The sequence below is a fragment of the Staurois parvus genome, unplaced genomic scaffold (genome assembly GCF_062004578.1).
Source record: "Staurois parvus isolate SC_StPar_1 unplaced genomic scaffold, SC_StPar_1.0 ptg000229l, whole genome shotgun sequence".
In the NCBI taxonomy this organism is placed as follows: domain Eukaryota; kingdom Metazoa; phylum Chordata; class Amphibia; order Anura; family Ranidae; genus Staurois; species Staurois parvus.
Genome location: NW_028318025.1, coordinates 57351 through 74619, shown reverse-complemented (window position 1 = coordinate 74619; position 17269 = coordinate 57351). Strand labels below are relative to the sequence as shown.

General features: G+C 37.6%; 1 protein-coding gene across 2 annotated transcripts in view; it reads left to right on the top strand.

Moving 5' to 3' along the window:
- The window catches only part of HAPLN1 (hyaluronan and proteoglycan link protein 1), a 146314-nt gene extending 129339 nt beyond the window's left edge, over positions 1–16975 (top strand). For both annotated transcript variants that reach the window (XM_089679623.1, XM_089679624.1), the window contains exons 3-5: positions 1805–2173; positions 4931–5233; positions 12110–16975. In XM_089679623.1, the coding sequence (XP_089535749.1) occupies positions 1805–2173; positions 4931–5233; positions 12110–12393 (956 nt within the window). In that variant the 3' untranslated portion in view covers positions 12394–16975. The remainder of the gene's footprint in view (positions 1–1804; positions 2174–4930; positions 5234–12109) is intronic.
- Positions 16976–17269: the final 294 nt, after the last annotated feature.

Below are 17269 nucleotides of genomic sequence, written 5' to 3'. Positions count from 1 at the left end.
ATAGCTCTTTTTTGCAGTTTTGTTTTTATTTTCGATCACAGTAGTTTGTGTTGAGATTTCCAATCAAAATATTAATTTGTTTTTGTATTTATAGTGATAATGGCACTTGACAAGTGAAGTTTTTACCTGTCTATGGAACCCTGCTGTGAAACTCTGCCAATATTAAATTACTCTGTCTGTTTCCTATCTTCACTACACTATTTCCCAAGCCTGTCTTTGTGTTAGTGGATTACTAATGTTGTGTGGCCAGAGCATAGCACATAATTCTAACAAATACATATCACTTAACAAACAATGGGAATATAGCAGAGGAGGAATTTACTGCCACCAAAAAATGTAAAAACAATATAAGATTCTCCTTTGTAATTACAACACTGGTCACACATTTAGAAAAATATCGCACATGCATCATTGAATACTTCTTTTTATTGAATAAACTTTTTTATGGTAGTACATTGTACCCTCTAAATAGCTAAATTTGTGCATGGAGCTTCAAACCATTGTTTTAGGGGTTATGGCTCAGCAGGCACTTTAATTTATATATGGTGGAAATGTGTGCAAATAAAAAGATTCTGGACAAGAGTCTATCCACTGATCTACACAGTCTTGGGAAAGAGCTCTCTCTTCTGCTTGTACTTACAATCAATTCAAATTCGTATCCTTCATTTTTACTGGTGGCAGACAAACTCTGATGAGAGTGTGGAAATTCAGTACTCCTACAACTGCTCAGGTTAAGCAAACAATGTTCTGGTACTTATTTAATGAGAAACTGGCCACCATTCTACAAGATAAGGTATACAAATTAAAAATGTGTGGGGTCTATGGATTTCCATCAATCTTAGGGGGAATTCTAGGGATTCAACACGAACACTGTAATCTAACTATGCATGCTTGGGGATCCAACTTGGCCCAGACACAATTTTTCCCTTCGTTCATATATCTAATCTCTCAGCCTTTTTTGTTTTAGTTCTTTTCTTAGTTTAAACCATTTTTCTAATGGGATTGGTTTCTGCAAGGGATACCTCAGCTTGGTAGGTGCTTTGGTCCTATGTCCTAGCCCCAGAGGGGTTCCCACTTGGTAAACCATCTGTTAATGTGTTACCCAAGTTTTTGGAATAGTATGCCCTATGAACATATAAATATTATCTGGGCATGCATAAAATGTTTTTCTTTACTCATTGGGGTGGTATACTTTTCAGTGTATCTGACTAGGATATCATGTGATTGGAAGTTGTGGGCAATTCTTCTGTTATTATAAGACTTGTCATTCTCTAAACATACTGTTGTTGTACACATATATATTTTGATATGGTACTTGAAATAATGTGAAAAGGATGTGAAACCATTGTAACTGTGTTTCTATGATCTGTTTATTTAAAACATATTGAAACAAAAAACAACATAAGAAAATAATGAATTTCTTAATATACCAAAATACAGTGGATAATACACAATAATAGTTGCTATATATGGTAAAATGATACCAGATAGATAACCATAGTAGAGGCTGTCAACAACCAGTAATGTACAAGACTCCAGACGGAAATGATCCAAATGATACAAAAAAGTAAAAACCATTTCAAATGAGTCTTAGAACCCTGTTCTGAAAAAATGCATACGGAATGAAAAATGACAGTTAAAATGGCTTGTATATACTCTATGAGAAATAAGGAATAGCATCAGATACTGTAAAAAAATTTAGAAATATTCTCAATCATCAGGTTATTCTACTCCTCTGTATGCTACTACTGAATTATAGGCAGTATAAGAGACTCATTTTTGACTGCTATTATGTTCTTTGCAGAGAATGGGCCTCGTCTTGTGGTGGAGGTAGATCAAACTAAAGTCATCTCTCATCGAGGTGGAAATGCCACACTGCCATGCAAATTTCATCATGAATCAGTGTCAGCAGGAGTACTTTCACACAAAATTCGAATCAAGTGGACCAAACTGACTTCAGATTACCTCAAGGAAGTGGATGTCTTTGTTTCAATGGGGCACCACAAGAAGAGCTTTGGCAGCTACCAGGGCAGGGTTTACCTGCAAGGACCAAGTGCAAATGATGCTTCACTAATTATCACCGACATTACACTGGAAGACTATGGTAGATACAAATGTGAAGTTATTGAAGGACTGGAGGATGATACTGCTGTTGTATCATTGGATTTACAAGGTAATCTCAAATCATTGGCTTATCATTATATAAAATATACATATTTAAACAAAATATTATTTCTTTGAATTTGTCGTATAATAAAAGTGTATCTCAAAACTATCTCTTTTAAATGTTGTACAGAGTACAGAAGATTTGGAACAATAAAGGAAGGGAAAAACAGCACAAACCACCATAGTGTAGTATCACCAATAAAAGTGCTTTATTAAAAGACAAATTCCTACTCACAGAGTATGTGACATGGTACCCATGGGGGGGGATTGCCAAGCAGAAGATAAAGAGACCGTACACCATCCACAAGCCCTGGCCAGGGGCATGGATGTAAGTTGGGCAAGCAGTTTCCTGGAAGCCAAACCTCGTGTTATTATCGTGGTGGCAGGCAAAACGCAGAGAAACACTATATTACTAGTATAGTACTTTGTCCTGTGTTTCCCAAAACAGGCTCTAAGAGTTCTGATTGTTCTACCCATGTATTGTAGGCCGCAAGGACAACAAATGCAATAGACTATGTGGGTTAATGTTGGGGTAATGAATCGGCACTCTCTTTAGCGTGACACACATTTACCTGCCAGTCCCCTACTGTATTTCCACTGTCTGTATTGGTTTTACCTTGGTTCAATAAAGTGTATTGTTTGGAGTGCAGCTGATCAGGCGTACTTTGTTCTCAATAGACTATGTGGATTGAGGAACATGTCAAAAATTAAATTATAGTATAAATATGAGCTGGATGATCCTTAATAGTTTGCTGGCCATACTTAATAAAACTGAAAATCAAGCAATCAAGCTTGTAACACTGAAATATCCCCTTAAGGGCCAAAAAAGTAGGCACGTGACAACTGAGGCATCTTTGGATGCTTAGATTTTTTTCTGCATTTAGTCACAAGAACAAATGGAGCACTAAATTGATATTTTCTGAGGGTCACTGAAATTGTTACTGGGTACACATGCTCAGGGGCCACACTCAGGAACAGGGTAAGGACCCAGAGACTCCATATACTGTACATAGCAAACATCCAAGAGTTGAAGGTAATTTAATGTCCTTCTGAAACTGTTCCAAGCAGTAAATCACAGTGGTATTATTATTATTATTATACAGTATTTATATAGCGCCAAAGGGTATGCTCAGCGCTGTACAGTAGCAAGGGGGACAGAACATGAGACAAGACAGTAACAATACACTACACGAGGGGTTCGAGGGCCCTGCTCTTTCGAGCTTACAATCCATTTAAGCACAACTTTTAATCCCTGATGGGGTAAATGTGTTTAGGTCCTGAAATGCATTGGCTTTATTCTGCTAGGAGTCAATTTTATCATTAAAATACAGTGGATCTTGTCTGGAACTCTCATTTGATTATATTTAGGTTAATAATGCTGTCTGTGTCCCTGGTGGAGAGATTTACCCTTTCTTTGTCCTAGTGACCACTGTCTCTAATACAGACAATGAAGGAAAGTCTAAACCAGGGGCAGACTGACAACTCATGGGGCCCCCGTGCAATAGGGGATCGTGGGGTCCTTGTGTCCTTGCCCAAACTTTAAAAAGCCTATGAAAAAGGTACCAGGGGCATCTCATGGGGCCCCCTACTGACCCCGGGCCCTCAGGCAGTGCCCCAGTTTCCAAATGGTCAGTCCGCCCCTGGACTAAACATTTTAACATATCACAGAACAGGAAGTTGGGGAAACTGTTTTGGTGACAATTGAGTCAGAGGAGTTTTTCTCTCACTATGAAAAATTTTCCTGAGACACAACAGGAAATTAATAGAAGTATCCCCAATGGGTAACAGACAGCCACAGACAGCAAAAAAAGAAAAGAGGTTTCAACTATTCCCTGATCTATCCAAAACCTTAATTATCCTTAATTATACCTCTTTGATATGTTTTGTTGTACTCTTATATGTTTTATGAAGCAGATAATGTCAGATTTAACATATGTATGTAGCTTCCCGCACCGCATTTGTGATCTGCTGTGGGGGTCAGTTAAAGTTAAAGACACACCAAATGCAGGTCGTAAATGCATTGCGTTTGCCCACACCAAACCATGTGGTGTGGTGCTATTTCATCCCATTCAAATTAATGGGCATAAAATCATGCTGCATAGACCTGCATATGAATCGCACAGGAATGCACAGCGTGTTCCTGTGCTATTCATATCAGGGCATAATGTGAACCGACCCTAAGGTTAGCATGAAATGCACACTTTATACCCACCATGGATTTAACACTTGCTCTGTTTGTATAAGCATGCCTAGGTTTTAGATGCCAAATTATCAAGGGTCCTGCTATTGCTATTGCTTTTGAGTTCTGAGCTCTAGGAAATGCCGATAAGTTTAGTCTTAAGGCAAATATGTGATTTGCTAATGAAAAAAAGGCTTTTTAGGGTCTACATACAGAAAGTTCACTGTGAATGTGTGTCAATCAGTACATTTATTTCCAAGGAGTATCAGTGTCATCTATCAGCAATAATACAGTATTTTTCCTGTTTGAAGTATTTGAGAAAAACAGCATGTGCAAATTATCCCAACCTCTATATAAAACTATAAGACTTTTATTGCTATTTGTGTCTTTTTGTGCAGCTCACTGTACAGGAGTGGACAGGCAGGTAGGTTTAATGCAGAAGAGATAAATCATGTCTCTTCTGTATTAAAAACACTGCCTGTTTGCCCATTTTTATAATTTACATAACATTCCACTTTAATGGCAACTTGTTATTTTCTAATTTATGAGGTTTCTAATCTACTTCTTTATATATTTACTTTTCAGGTATTGTTTTTCCATTTTTCCTCCGGCTTGGCCGGTATAATCTAAACTTTCACGAGGCCCAACAAGCCTGTCAGGATCAGGATTCTATAATTGCCTCCTTTGATCAGTTGTATGATGCATGGAGGTCTGGACTTGATTGGTGTAATGCAGGTTGGCTAAGTGATGGATCAGTACAATACCCAATCACAAACCCTAGAGAACCATGTGGTGGTAAAAACACTGTCCCTGGAGTTCGAAACTATGGCTATAGAGACAAAGACAAAGGCAGATATGACGTCTTCTGTTTCACATCAAATTTTAAAGGTAACTTTTTTTAAACTTACTTGTTAAGTAAATGTTTCTCAGAAGGTCATTTGTATGATTGCTGTTTTCCTAGGTAGTTATATGAGAGGCTCCCTGCAGCTAACAAAGGATTGGATGCCAGGTTAATTTGGACATCACAGCTTAGTGATTTAGTGAACCTCCTTTCTGTTTTTTTGTCTATTGTGTTCTTAAATGCAAGATTGTGACCGCACTATTTGATATATGAAATATACTTGCTTCAGAACAGCATGGGGAAATGTTGAAAATAGAATTTTATTTTCTCTTCTTCTACAGTGGGGCAAAAAAGTATTTAGTCAGCCACCAATTGTGCAAGTTCTCCCAGTTAAAAAGATGAGAGAGGCCTGTAATTGGCATCATAGGTAGACCTCAACTACGAGAGACAAAATGAGAAAACAAATCCAGACAATCACATTGGCTGATTTGGAAAGAATTTATTTGCAAATTATGGTGGAAAATAAGTATTTGGTCACTTACAAACAAGCATGATTTCTGGCTCTCACAGACCTGTACCTTCTTCTTTAAGCGGCTCCTCTGTCCTGCACTCATTACCTGTATCAATGGCACCTGTTTGAACTTGTTATCAGTATAAAAAGACACCTGTCCACAACCTCAAACAGTCACACTCCAAACTCCACTATGGGGAAGACCAAAGAGCTGTCGAAGGACACCAGAAACAAAATTGTAGACCTGCACCAGGCTGGGAAGACTGAATCTGCAATAGGCAAGCAGCTTGGTGTGAACAAATCAACTGTGAGAGCAATAATTAGAAAATGGAAGACATACAAGACCACTGATAATCTCCCTCGATCTGGGGCTCCACGCAAGATCTCACCCTGTGGGGTCAAAATGATCACAAGAACGGTGAGCAAAAATCCCAGGACCACACGGGGGGACCTAGTGAATGACCTGCAGAGAGCTGGGACCAACGTAACAAAGGCTACCATCAGTAACACACTACGCCGCCAGGGACTCAGATCCTGCAGTGCCAGACGTGTCCCCCTGCTTAAGCCAGTACATGTCCGGGCCCATCTGAAGTTTGCTAGAGAGCATTTGGATGATCCAGAAGAGGATTGGGAGAATGTCATATGGTCAGATGAAACCAAAATAGAACTGTTTGGTAGAAACACAACTCGTCGTGTTTGGAGGAGAGAGAATGCCGAGTTGCATCCAAAGAACACCATACCTACTGTGAAGCATGGGGGTGGCAACATCATGCTTTGGGGCTGTTTCTCCACAAAGGGACCAGGACAACTGATCCATGTACAGGACAGAATGAATGGGGCCATGTATCATGAGATTTTGAGTGCAAACTTCCTTCCATCAGCAAGGGCATTGAAGATGAAACGTGGCTGGGTCTTCCAACATGACAATGATCCCAAACATATTGCACGGCAACGAAGGAGTGGCTTCGTAAGAAGCATTTCAAGGTCCTGGAGTGGCCTAGCCAGTCTCCAGATCTCAACCCCATAGAAAACCTTTGGAGGGAGTTGAAAGTCCGTGTTGCCCAGCAACAGCCCCAAAACATCACTGCTCTAGAGGAGATCTGCATGGAGGAATGGGCCAACATACCAGCAACAGTGTGTGCCAACCTTGTGAAGACGTACAGGAAACGTTTGACCTCTGTCATTGCCAAAAAAGGATATATAACAAAGTATTGAGATGAACTTTTGATATTGACCAAATACTTATTTTCCACCATAATTTTGCAAATAAATTATTTCCAAATCAGCCAATGTGATTGTCTGGATTTTTTTTCTCATTTTGTCTCTCATAGTTGAGGTCTACCTATGATGCCAATTACAGGCCTCTCTCATCTTTTTAAGTGGGAGAACTTGCACAATTGGTGGCTGACTAAATACTTTTTTGCCCCACTGTATATTCACCTGTTAAAAACTGATATAGCTCTCATCTAAGAAGCAGGGACCTTAGCATGGGATGATGAAGATGGCAATAGAAGTGAGCACTGGACAAGCCAGTCAGTTAATAGAAACATTCCTATCAAACCTATCAACTAGTAAATCACAAAACAGCAAAAAAAAAAAGGGAGACTTCTGAAAAATATACAAGTTAGAGTATTACTAAACCCACAACAGTAAAATCAGTCTGTTTATGCAGTAAAGCATGCTTGTTATTGTGACGGGTGCGGCGGCAGACCCCAGTCCTTCTCACCAACTTGTGACCGAAGGAATAGCCAATCTAAAACCGCGCTGTCACTTGCGTAACAATGCCACTCTCAGATGTACCCTGCACAAAGATTTTCCAGCTCACTGGACCCCCAATCTAGGTGCCAACAGCCTGAGTGTGATTGTTACTGGGTCAGGTTATTTACACAGTTAACCCTTCACACTGCCACCACCACCTTTTTACAGAGAAGGAGGAAACTCACAAATCTTAGCGGTAACACTATGATGTTTGAATAAGCATCTGTATACACACTGTCACCACAGACAGATGAATCCAGAGGTTTTAAAACACACAGTAGCACGCTCCAGAGACAGGGATTCTTAGTTTGCGTTAAAGAGCTGTAGAAACAGTTCAACACCTTTCAGAAAATAGGATTTATTACTAAAAAGGTCAAAATGGTGCAATAAAAATATTTACAGAAAATATGTAACCAATATATATATAAATAGAGAGAGCAATAACACAACAGAGAGATAAAAGAAAGAAGTTTAAGAAGGTAGAATACTTGCAGAAGTCCTGGTTTTGCAGAGTTCAAGTGTCCTGAACAAAAGGGTACCTTTTCTCTCAAAGTTGGTTCCTGATGTTAAAAGGGAGAATCTCTTCATCTTCCTCTCCAGGCATGACAACCTGTTTTCTAGTGTCCCAGCAGGGTGTGTCTACTGAAGCCAAGGGCCAATCGCCTCATTTGGAGAGGGGGTTTAGGCGGAGACCCAGGCTGTGACCCAAATCCCTCACCAGTTTATACCATGGTCAATAACCTTCCATAGCTGCATGCAGCAGCCTAGCCACTGGCAGGTTAATATGCAGAACCATATTCTGAACGTCCAGACATCAAATATGACATATCTGGCTGTGACGGGTAAAGACATATCGCTTTCTGCTCTCTGGTAGACATTATCTAGGGGTGTAAGGTATCAGGCGACTTGTATTAAAACGACCTATCTGAATATATGCTTTGTTTTATTGTACCTTGTTCCTGCCAGGATTTATGAAATTGTATGAAAAGTGGTTTCAAGTGGGATGTCTGTTTTACTGCCACTCTGGAATGCTTTCATGTCCAGTGACTGACTGGTTTATAGCTTTACGATCACGCCAAGGCAAGGGTCTGACAGACATCATGGAACCAGCTAATTGGGTTTACAACCATGAAGTGTATCAAGCTGTGCCCGATGCCCTTGTGACCCCAGCATACACACAAACCACATGCCATTCAAAAAAAAGGGAGGGGGGACTGATTTGGAGTGAGAATGACATTTGCAGGGTATGATCCAAATTATGGTTGTCATTGTCCATATCTGTGCGCACAATTATCACAGTTATACTCGCTGTGGAACCTAAGGGGTAATCCTCCACATTGTGTACAAAGGCTGTGTGATGCTGTCTTCTCTCATCCTCCCCTTCTTCTACTGTCTCTAATCCATCTGCTGATAGTACAAAGCTCTAGGAGTTGCTCTGTATATGCTCAGTTTAGTGTGTATGGCTAGAGAGTTTTTTTTCTTTGGGAGGGTGCATGTGATCAGCAGAAGGCCAGAATGAGAATGAAAACTCCTCCTACAAGATTAACCAGTGCTCAGCTGGACACTGATAGAAATCACAAGACTGCTCTATACTACTGATGAGAAAAGGTATTTAGCAGTTTATATTTACTAAAATAATTGCATTTCCATGTAGTGTGTACTGTGGGAGACCAGATATAGTGAATGCAGGGTCCTGGGTTTAGTAACACTTTAACTCACTTTCTTGTAATTAAACAATTATACATACCAGGTCAAAGTAACATGTCTTGTCTAAACTATACCAAAAGACCGCCATATTCCTAACATTAAACATCAATATTACCTACTGCCTACTTCTTTTTTTCATTCTGCATTTCTATCATGAAATTATTTATTACAATGCATTTCATTAAATAGCAGATAGCTTATCACAAAATATGCGATACTGTAATTAATTGATAAGATGATGTTATTTCTAAGAGCATTTGACAGAACACAGATTTCTGGCACCAGAAGATGCTAATGGGAATTTAAATGTTGGTTTCCATGGCGGCTATTTTCTTTTCAATCCTCGTCAGACTTTCATTCCAGGGCTTATGTTCACGGAGATTAAGAAAAGAGTTGAAAAAAACTATCGAAGATAATATATCTGTATTTTGGACCAGCTCTTGCAGTGTGTACAATGAATTACAAGGAGAGCTTACAGACACAGTGGGGCTGCGCACAATAAAGTGTGTTATCATGTCAGTGCCAAGGCAGTAGAAGATACAGTAACTTTTCTAAGGTCAAAATGTTGGATTCGCACAAGCTGTTCAGTATTGGAATAATATATCTCACAAGCTAATCAGTATTGGAATAACATCCCCGTTACAAAATGAAAAACTCTAGTTTTGTCTTTAGCAACAGTGATGTTATTCCAATACTGACTTCTACTAGTAACTGTGTCCTTGATGGAAACTAATGCTATACACTGTTATACAGAGACATATGAAGGCAGAATGGGACCCTAGGCAAGGTAACAACTTCCCCCATCCCTTTTATGTTGTCTGTACTGGCCCCCGCAGTCAGACACCAAATTCTTATATGTGCATCCTCCCTTATGAAGTGATAAACAGGTGTACAGCTTTGCCTAATTGACTAACCTCCCAAGTTTACTTGAGAAGTATGAACGATATAGCTGGTCCCCCTAGACATCCATCAGACCCTAGGCATTTGTGTGGGTTTATTTATATATTTCAGGTACTTATATAGCTCTGTCAATTTACGCAGCGCTTTACATATATATTGTACATTCACATCAGTCCCTAACCCTCAAGGGGCATACAATCTAAGGTTGCCTTGAAATATATAAATAAATATATTCAAAATAAATAAATAAATAGTTGAGTGCAGCAACCAAAAAAAGAGTTGGAATACCAAACTAATAAACATACTATCCACCTGGTGCGCTACTCTTTTAGCACATATATGCAGCAACAACAAATCAATTAAAATATAGGTGTATGTGTCCCAAAATCCAAAGATAATTAGTGCAGTACAATAAGAAACGTGCTCAATCCACATATCATCCAATGGTGATCATAAAACCACATTTAGAAGTGAATTATTGTGCTTCCACCACCAGACAAATATTTACCCTCTTACCAAGAGCATTGATCTCATTAGCCCGAGATCAAATAATGCCTGTGTGCCCTTAGGTCAGCACTGACTATGCTTTCAGCCAGATATTCTCTTGTTATCAACGAATGCTCACAGGTGGCTAAAGACTTCCATCAAAGCAGGTACAGCATCCCTCCAAAAAATGATTATAGATGAGCTGCAGTAGTGTTATACCGTAAAAAAATGTTTATTAAAAATTTGGATATATGCTTAAATAAAGAGAAATTCAGAGTGCATATGAATCACATACAAGGGTACGAATGTCTGCATGTATGTGATGTCACCGGCAAAGCCCCTCCCAAAATGTTTTGCATCTTTAGGGGTATGGAGCATGTTGCATGCATGTGACTCCATGTTGCTCTATACCCCTGAAGATGCTGATTGGTAGCGAAACATGTTGGCTGACAGTGCAGTGGGATAATGTCACCAGAGAGGCCTAGAAATAGGTAAATATATACATCTTTCTTAACCCCCTGGCGCTGGCGCCTGCTGACCCTTTAAGGGTTTCAGAGACATGTGACCACCGTGATTCGCCGTCATGGCGGTCACATGATCGGGAAAGGTCCCAATCGAAAGAGGAGATTGGGACCTTTCCGTGAGTACCGGACATGTGTGCTGGGAGCGCACAGGGCACGCGCTCTCAGTACATATGTTTTTCTTAATTGCACACAAATGTGCGGCCTCTCGGTGTCTAGGCCCAGACGCTGGGAGGCCGCACATTTGTGTGCGGCCGCTGTGAGGAGGTTAAACTGGTTAGTAAGCATAGGTGTTAGCTGGGGTAAAGGAGAGTTTTAAGAGTTTACCAGTAGTTAGAGTTAAGCTGGAATTTCACCTCCCATACATGTTATTTAAGGAAATACGTATGTTGCCTTTAAAGACCTGGTCCTCATTGAATGGTATTTTTTAAAATATTTTTTGCATTGGTACATGTCCCCCATGGCAGTGCCCAGCTACTAATTCCTTTTTTTACCAAAAGCTCACAAACTGACCTTGCAAAAGGTCTGAACAAAATTCCAAAATTCTGTTCTCATATACTTCAATGCAGTTTGGATGTTATGTTTGGGGTTTGCGGATTTCCTGCTGGGTTTGATGAGCATATAGCGAGCCAAGCTTTGCTCATTTCACTCATCCTTTATCCATTCCTTCAAATTATTGGGTCTTGGGACTAAGTTTACCAGTGGCAAAGGCTATTTACTGTATTATAGATTGGTCTTTATTTTATTTTTTGCTGGTGAATAGCAGATTAAAATCTGTTAATCTATATAGATCTGTATATTAGCTGCTCCCATTGTAAAAATGTCAACTTCAGTGTGGAAGTCAATCCTGCTTTTTAAACAGAGACCTTTAAATACTGTAAAATGAAGTGTAGTAAATAATGAGCATTTTGCTGAATTTGTGCATTTTACTGTAACAGAGCCCTTTAAACATTTTAAAATAAATTGTAATTGCTAAGGAGCATTTTTCTGAAATGTGTTTTTTTTAATGAACAATTATATGACTTTATTTTTATTCTTAGGTCGTTTCTATTACCTAATACACCCAGTGAAGCTGACTTATGATGAAGCTGTACAAGCCTGTATCAATGATGGTGCTCAGATTGCTAAAGTAGGCCAGATGTATGCAGCATGGAAGCTACTTGGTTACGATCGGTGCGATGGAGGATGGTTGGCTGATGGTAGTGTTCGTTACCCAATCTCAAAACCAAGACGGCGCTGTAGTCCCAACGAAGCAGCTGTGCGCTTTGTTGGTTTCCCAGATAAAAAGCACAAGTTATATGGTGTTTATTGTTATAAAGCATAGAACTAGAGCAACCCAAGAACACACACCAGTATTAACAAAATTATTGAAAAAAAGTGAAAATTTTATTTTGAAAGTGAACTCATGCAAGCTATAAAAAAACTGTGATAAACCTTTTTACTTACTGTAAAAACATTGTCATACATTTATGTCATTGGCTGTCTTTTGTTTTTATTTTTTTATAACTCTTCTTCAAGTTATAATTTAAAAAAAAAATCTTATTTTAAATTAAAGCATAATGGTTACTCAGTCACACCAAACTATATCTAGTAGTTTAATGAATGGGGCATGCCATAGCTTGATGATTGCTTCATCTTTACTGAGGAATGTAAGATAACTCCAAATAGAAGTGTATAAAAAAAATTTAAAATAGTTTATACAATGATATTTCAAAATGCACTACAGAAAGTAGATCCTCGGGTTCAATTTAGGTGCTGCCAGTATCTGCTTATGCATAATAGGACAGCTAATATAAAGCATTAGTATATAAACTGTATTTGCTTTGAACATGGTTTGATTTACTATTATAAAGCAATGGAAAAAAAAGAAAAAAAAAACAGTGATGTCATTAGAAGCACAGCAAAAATACTCGCAGTTAAACTGTATTTTATATTGTGTATGAAACATTGATGAATGTTTGCATAATTAATGAATGAACCCTATTTTGTTTTTAATTCAGTTCAATGACGCCTAAAAAGTGTTGAGTTACAGGTACAGTTGGCAAACTTTCATGAGTTAGTTAAACAGCAGTGGCTGTTTGTTAAAAGATATACAGCATTAACTCAGGGCAGTTATTCCATGTGAACTGCTGGACAGAACAAACACATACTCAAAATGATATAGCAAAGTTTATTATATGTTAGTCTTTAATTATTATTGTCTTTATTAATATATATTTAATATTTTTCGTATTTAGAATTCATGAGAAATTATTGAAAAATAGTGCAGCTTTCAGTTAACCCCAAATATACAATGACATGTTTTTCCTCAACTCTAACAGCACAGGTCTAACTACACAGTAGGTCAACAAGAAACATACATTATATGTATATATAACAGATATATACTTTATATGTATACTGTACATTCAAAAACCTATAAAAATAGAATTAGAATGAAAAATATATGCAGGGCACAAATACAGCCTTCACTTGATCCTCCCCAATGCCAGTGGTGTATTGTTTTAGAATATTGTCATAATGGGGGTTATTTACTAAAACTGGATAGTGCAGTTCTGCATAGAAACTAGCTTCCAGGTTTTATTGCCAAAACTTAAAGAATATGTAAACCTAGCATTTCCTATTCCTGATATGTGCCTGCTGTACCATATACTTGTATGAAAAAGTATCATGTTCTCTTTGTATTGTTTCCTTTGTGTGAAATTCCTGGTGTTCCTGCCAGTCCTCTGCTGTCCTATCAAAAACTGACTACACTAGGCAGGAGAACACAGCGTGGTCAGTTCTCTAGCTGTGCTGGGAACTCAGCCTGCTCTTCTCCAATGATCAGACTTGTCCTGACATACCTACCCTTGGTCAGCCTTTCGCGGGGAAGATCAGTGTCCTACTGTGTCTCCTCTACTAGCTCTTATACAGCAGAGAACAGAGGGTATGTGATCACTTATAAAAAAAATTCTAAATACTTGTTTCCTCCCTTTTTATAACTATACGCAAATGTTTTGCCTTTCCTTTCTATTTAAACTGAATGAGATGTTTTACAAGGTGATAGTTTACAATGACTTTAATTGAACAACCTGAAGTTAGAAGCTGATTGGCTATCATGCACAGCTGCACCAGATTCTGAGTGCACCAATTTTAGTAAATCCCCCACGATGTCATATTTTGTTGAGCATGCAATGAACAGGAGAGTATGCCATTTTTTTCAGTAGTTTTGTCATTGAAATGTCTTCCTAGAAGCACACTTTCCATTTTGATTTAATTTTATTTATAAATGTATTCCTACAATTTCAGCAAATAATTAGGTAAGAATTCATAACTGCTCCACTTTCTTCCAGCTCTTAAAAGTATTGCAAAAATACCCTTAGTTATACTATTCCCCTAAAATGCAGCTTGTGTTTCTTTGTGAGTCATTTTAAATGCATTTGATGGAAACTGTAAGTTTACTGAATGTATGTATAATGCAAATAACAAATATCCAACATACTGTAAGCATGCAGAATATAAACTTGCTATCTTAAAGAAAAAAATCATACACCATAGTGGTTCATATTTAAAAAGCCAGCTTTACTGAAGTTTAAACATTATAAACACATGCAAAGGCATATATTAAGGATTTCTGAAGTTGGATAGTGTTTATAAAATTGGTAAAATTTAGAACTAAATATTCAAACTACAGAGAATAATTTCTCCTGCAGCTATGTAAAGCACAAATTAATATTTAATCTATAAATATGTATTAAAAATAACATAAGATGTATTGCTAATAGTTCCAGCATAATAGATTTAATCACACTGCTATTGTTTACATCTGTTAAAAAAATCAAAATAAACTATTTTAGTAGCAATATGCTTTTTAGGCAGTGTTGCTGGAGTTACACAATTTTGGTATAGCTTTAAGAGAAGATTTACTTAACTGAATCTTGTCATGGTGATAAAGCAGTCAAGCCAACAGAGCCACCTTACATGTCAAAATGTCCTCCTAGATTCCCAAGGAATTATTTTTAAATATACCAATTGTGTTTTTCAACTTCAAAGTCAGAGCTCCTGCATGCTCCCAGGATCCCTCAGTGCAATGGGGTTGATTTACTAAACCTGTCGAGTGTAAAATCTGGTGCAGGTCTGCATAGAAACCAATCAGCTTCCAGTTTTTTTGGCAAAGCTTGATTGAACAAGCGGAGTTGTGCTTCCATGTGCCAGATTTTTGCACTCCTGTTTCCTGTTTTAGTAAATCAACCTCATTGTGTATACATGATTGACTTATAGTGAGGCTCTTACATTGCATAGACCTGTGAATCTGAGGCTGAACATTGCAGTTGGCATAGTAAGCACAACAGGATTGAGAATCTCAAGTTGGTGACACTTAAGCAAAATTGTATTTGCAGCATTTTGTTATGTTGGATTAGCTGCTTTATCAGCATCACTGACCTATGTTAATATTGTAAGTTGTACTTCAGCTCAGAGAACCAGCGTTGGGTTCAAAGACTCAATCAGGATAGGAACAAAATAGACATATCTAACTATTTAAAAATATGAAAATATTTTTTAGAGGTTGTCTGCAGTAAATACCAGATTTGAGCATCTGGCTTTACCTCCATTGCTATGTTAGTCAAGCACTTAAAGATGTATATTGTGCCACCTACTACCAGGATACTCACTAGCTTGGAGGAACACAGAGAACTGAATTTGATCAGAACTATTGAGAAGTAGTGCATGTTCTCTTTTAAAATGAATTTTCACGTGTGTTTGGCAATGATGTTACAAAAAGTAAAATTATGTGCAAAGAGGATTATAAAACAGGATTTTTGCTTGCACATGATTGGATGATTGAAGACAGTACAGCACAGCTTTACTTTAATCACCAGGATAAGGGCATACCCTTTGCAAAATTAATGTTCCATTAGCTTTTTGAATGAGGTAAAGTTGTGCTGACTGTAATTGTCCAATCAGTGGTGAACGAAAATATTTTCTTTTTTTTTTCTTACTTGCACATATTCTTCACATAGTGAATTTTCATTTCTTCCACCTGGGATAAGTGAAATTTCACTCTGCAAAATGGAAAATTCACTTTGAAAGTGAACTTGGCCCACTTCGTGAGTATATTGGGATTTATGACTGCCAATAGCAATAACATAAAAGAAATACCTACTAAATGCACACCACCAACAATATATATTATTTATATATATATATATATATATATATATATATATATATATATATATATATATATATATATATATTCACTGAACTGGAGTACAACACTACAGCACACACTTGAGTAACTCATCTGCTATATATACTTTTCAAAAGTTTAACTACATTACAACAGGCTGAAGTCTGGGGTGCTAATTATTTGAAATCTTAGTATTTATTAAGCTCTACTGATGGGTGAGATGCCCTTACTTTACTGCCATAATCTATATTTATGTCCTTATATGGACAGCAAGTAATACTAAGGTCTGACTGCCTAGCAACTATACTGTTTCAGTACAATTCCCCTTCCAAAGAATTTCTTTGTGACATAATCTAGGGCACATGATAAATCACAACTAGAGCTTAAACAAATAAGGAAAAACCTGCTAGTATGAAAGATAGAGAAGGATCATTGACATAGGGGCCCACTGCAAGGCAAATTTGCTTGTATCATGCAAAAAGGATTTTGGGTGCTGTATTTTCATTATATGAAACCAAAAAAAAAAATAAGCAAAACTAACCAATTTAAACTGAAAATATGGACTTTAGATATATTAAGGGCCATGAAGCTGGATGTTTCAGGATAATGGAATAATTCTTAATAAATGCAAAAATGAGAAATGGACTTGCTCTACAATTGAGAAGACCGTGGTGCTGCAGGGTAAAAATGAATTGTACTGAAGAAAAATGTGACAATAAATTACAACTATTTTATATTTTGGGCTATGTTTTCTTTTCTTAAGTTGTACGTTATTACACTTATTATGATCTAGGTACCACTAGAGCTAGTTTTTAGTGTGCTCTATAAATTTATATGTTAAGCTACATAACTGTAATTGTTTTTATCCTAAGTATAACTCCAACTTTATCATCTCACATTTCATGTAAAGCAGATTATACAGTTGCCAATAACAATGCCACCTCCTATAGCATTTAAACTCAAACTCTCAAGTTCTCCATATAAAGGTTTTTTTGTAGAAGAGTTAGGTGCCACATTTGGGTGTATTCTG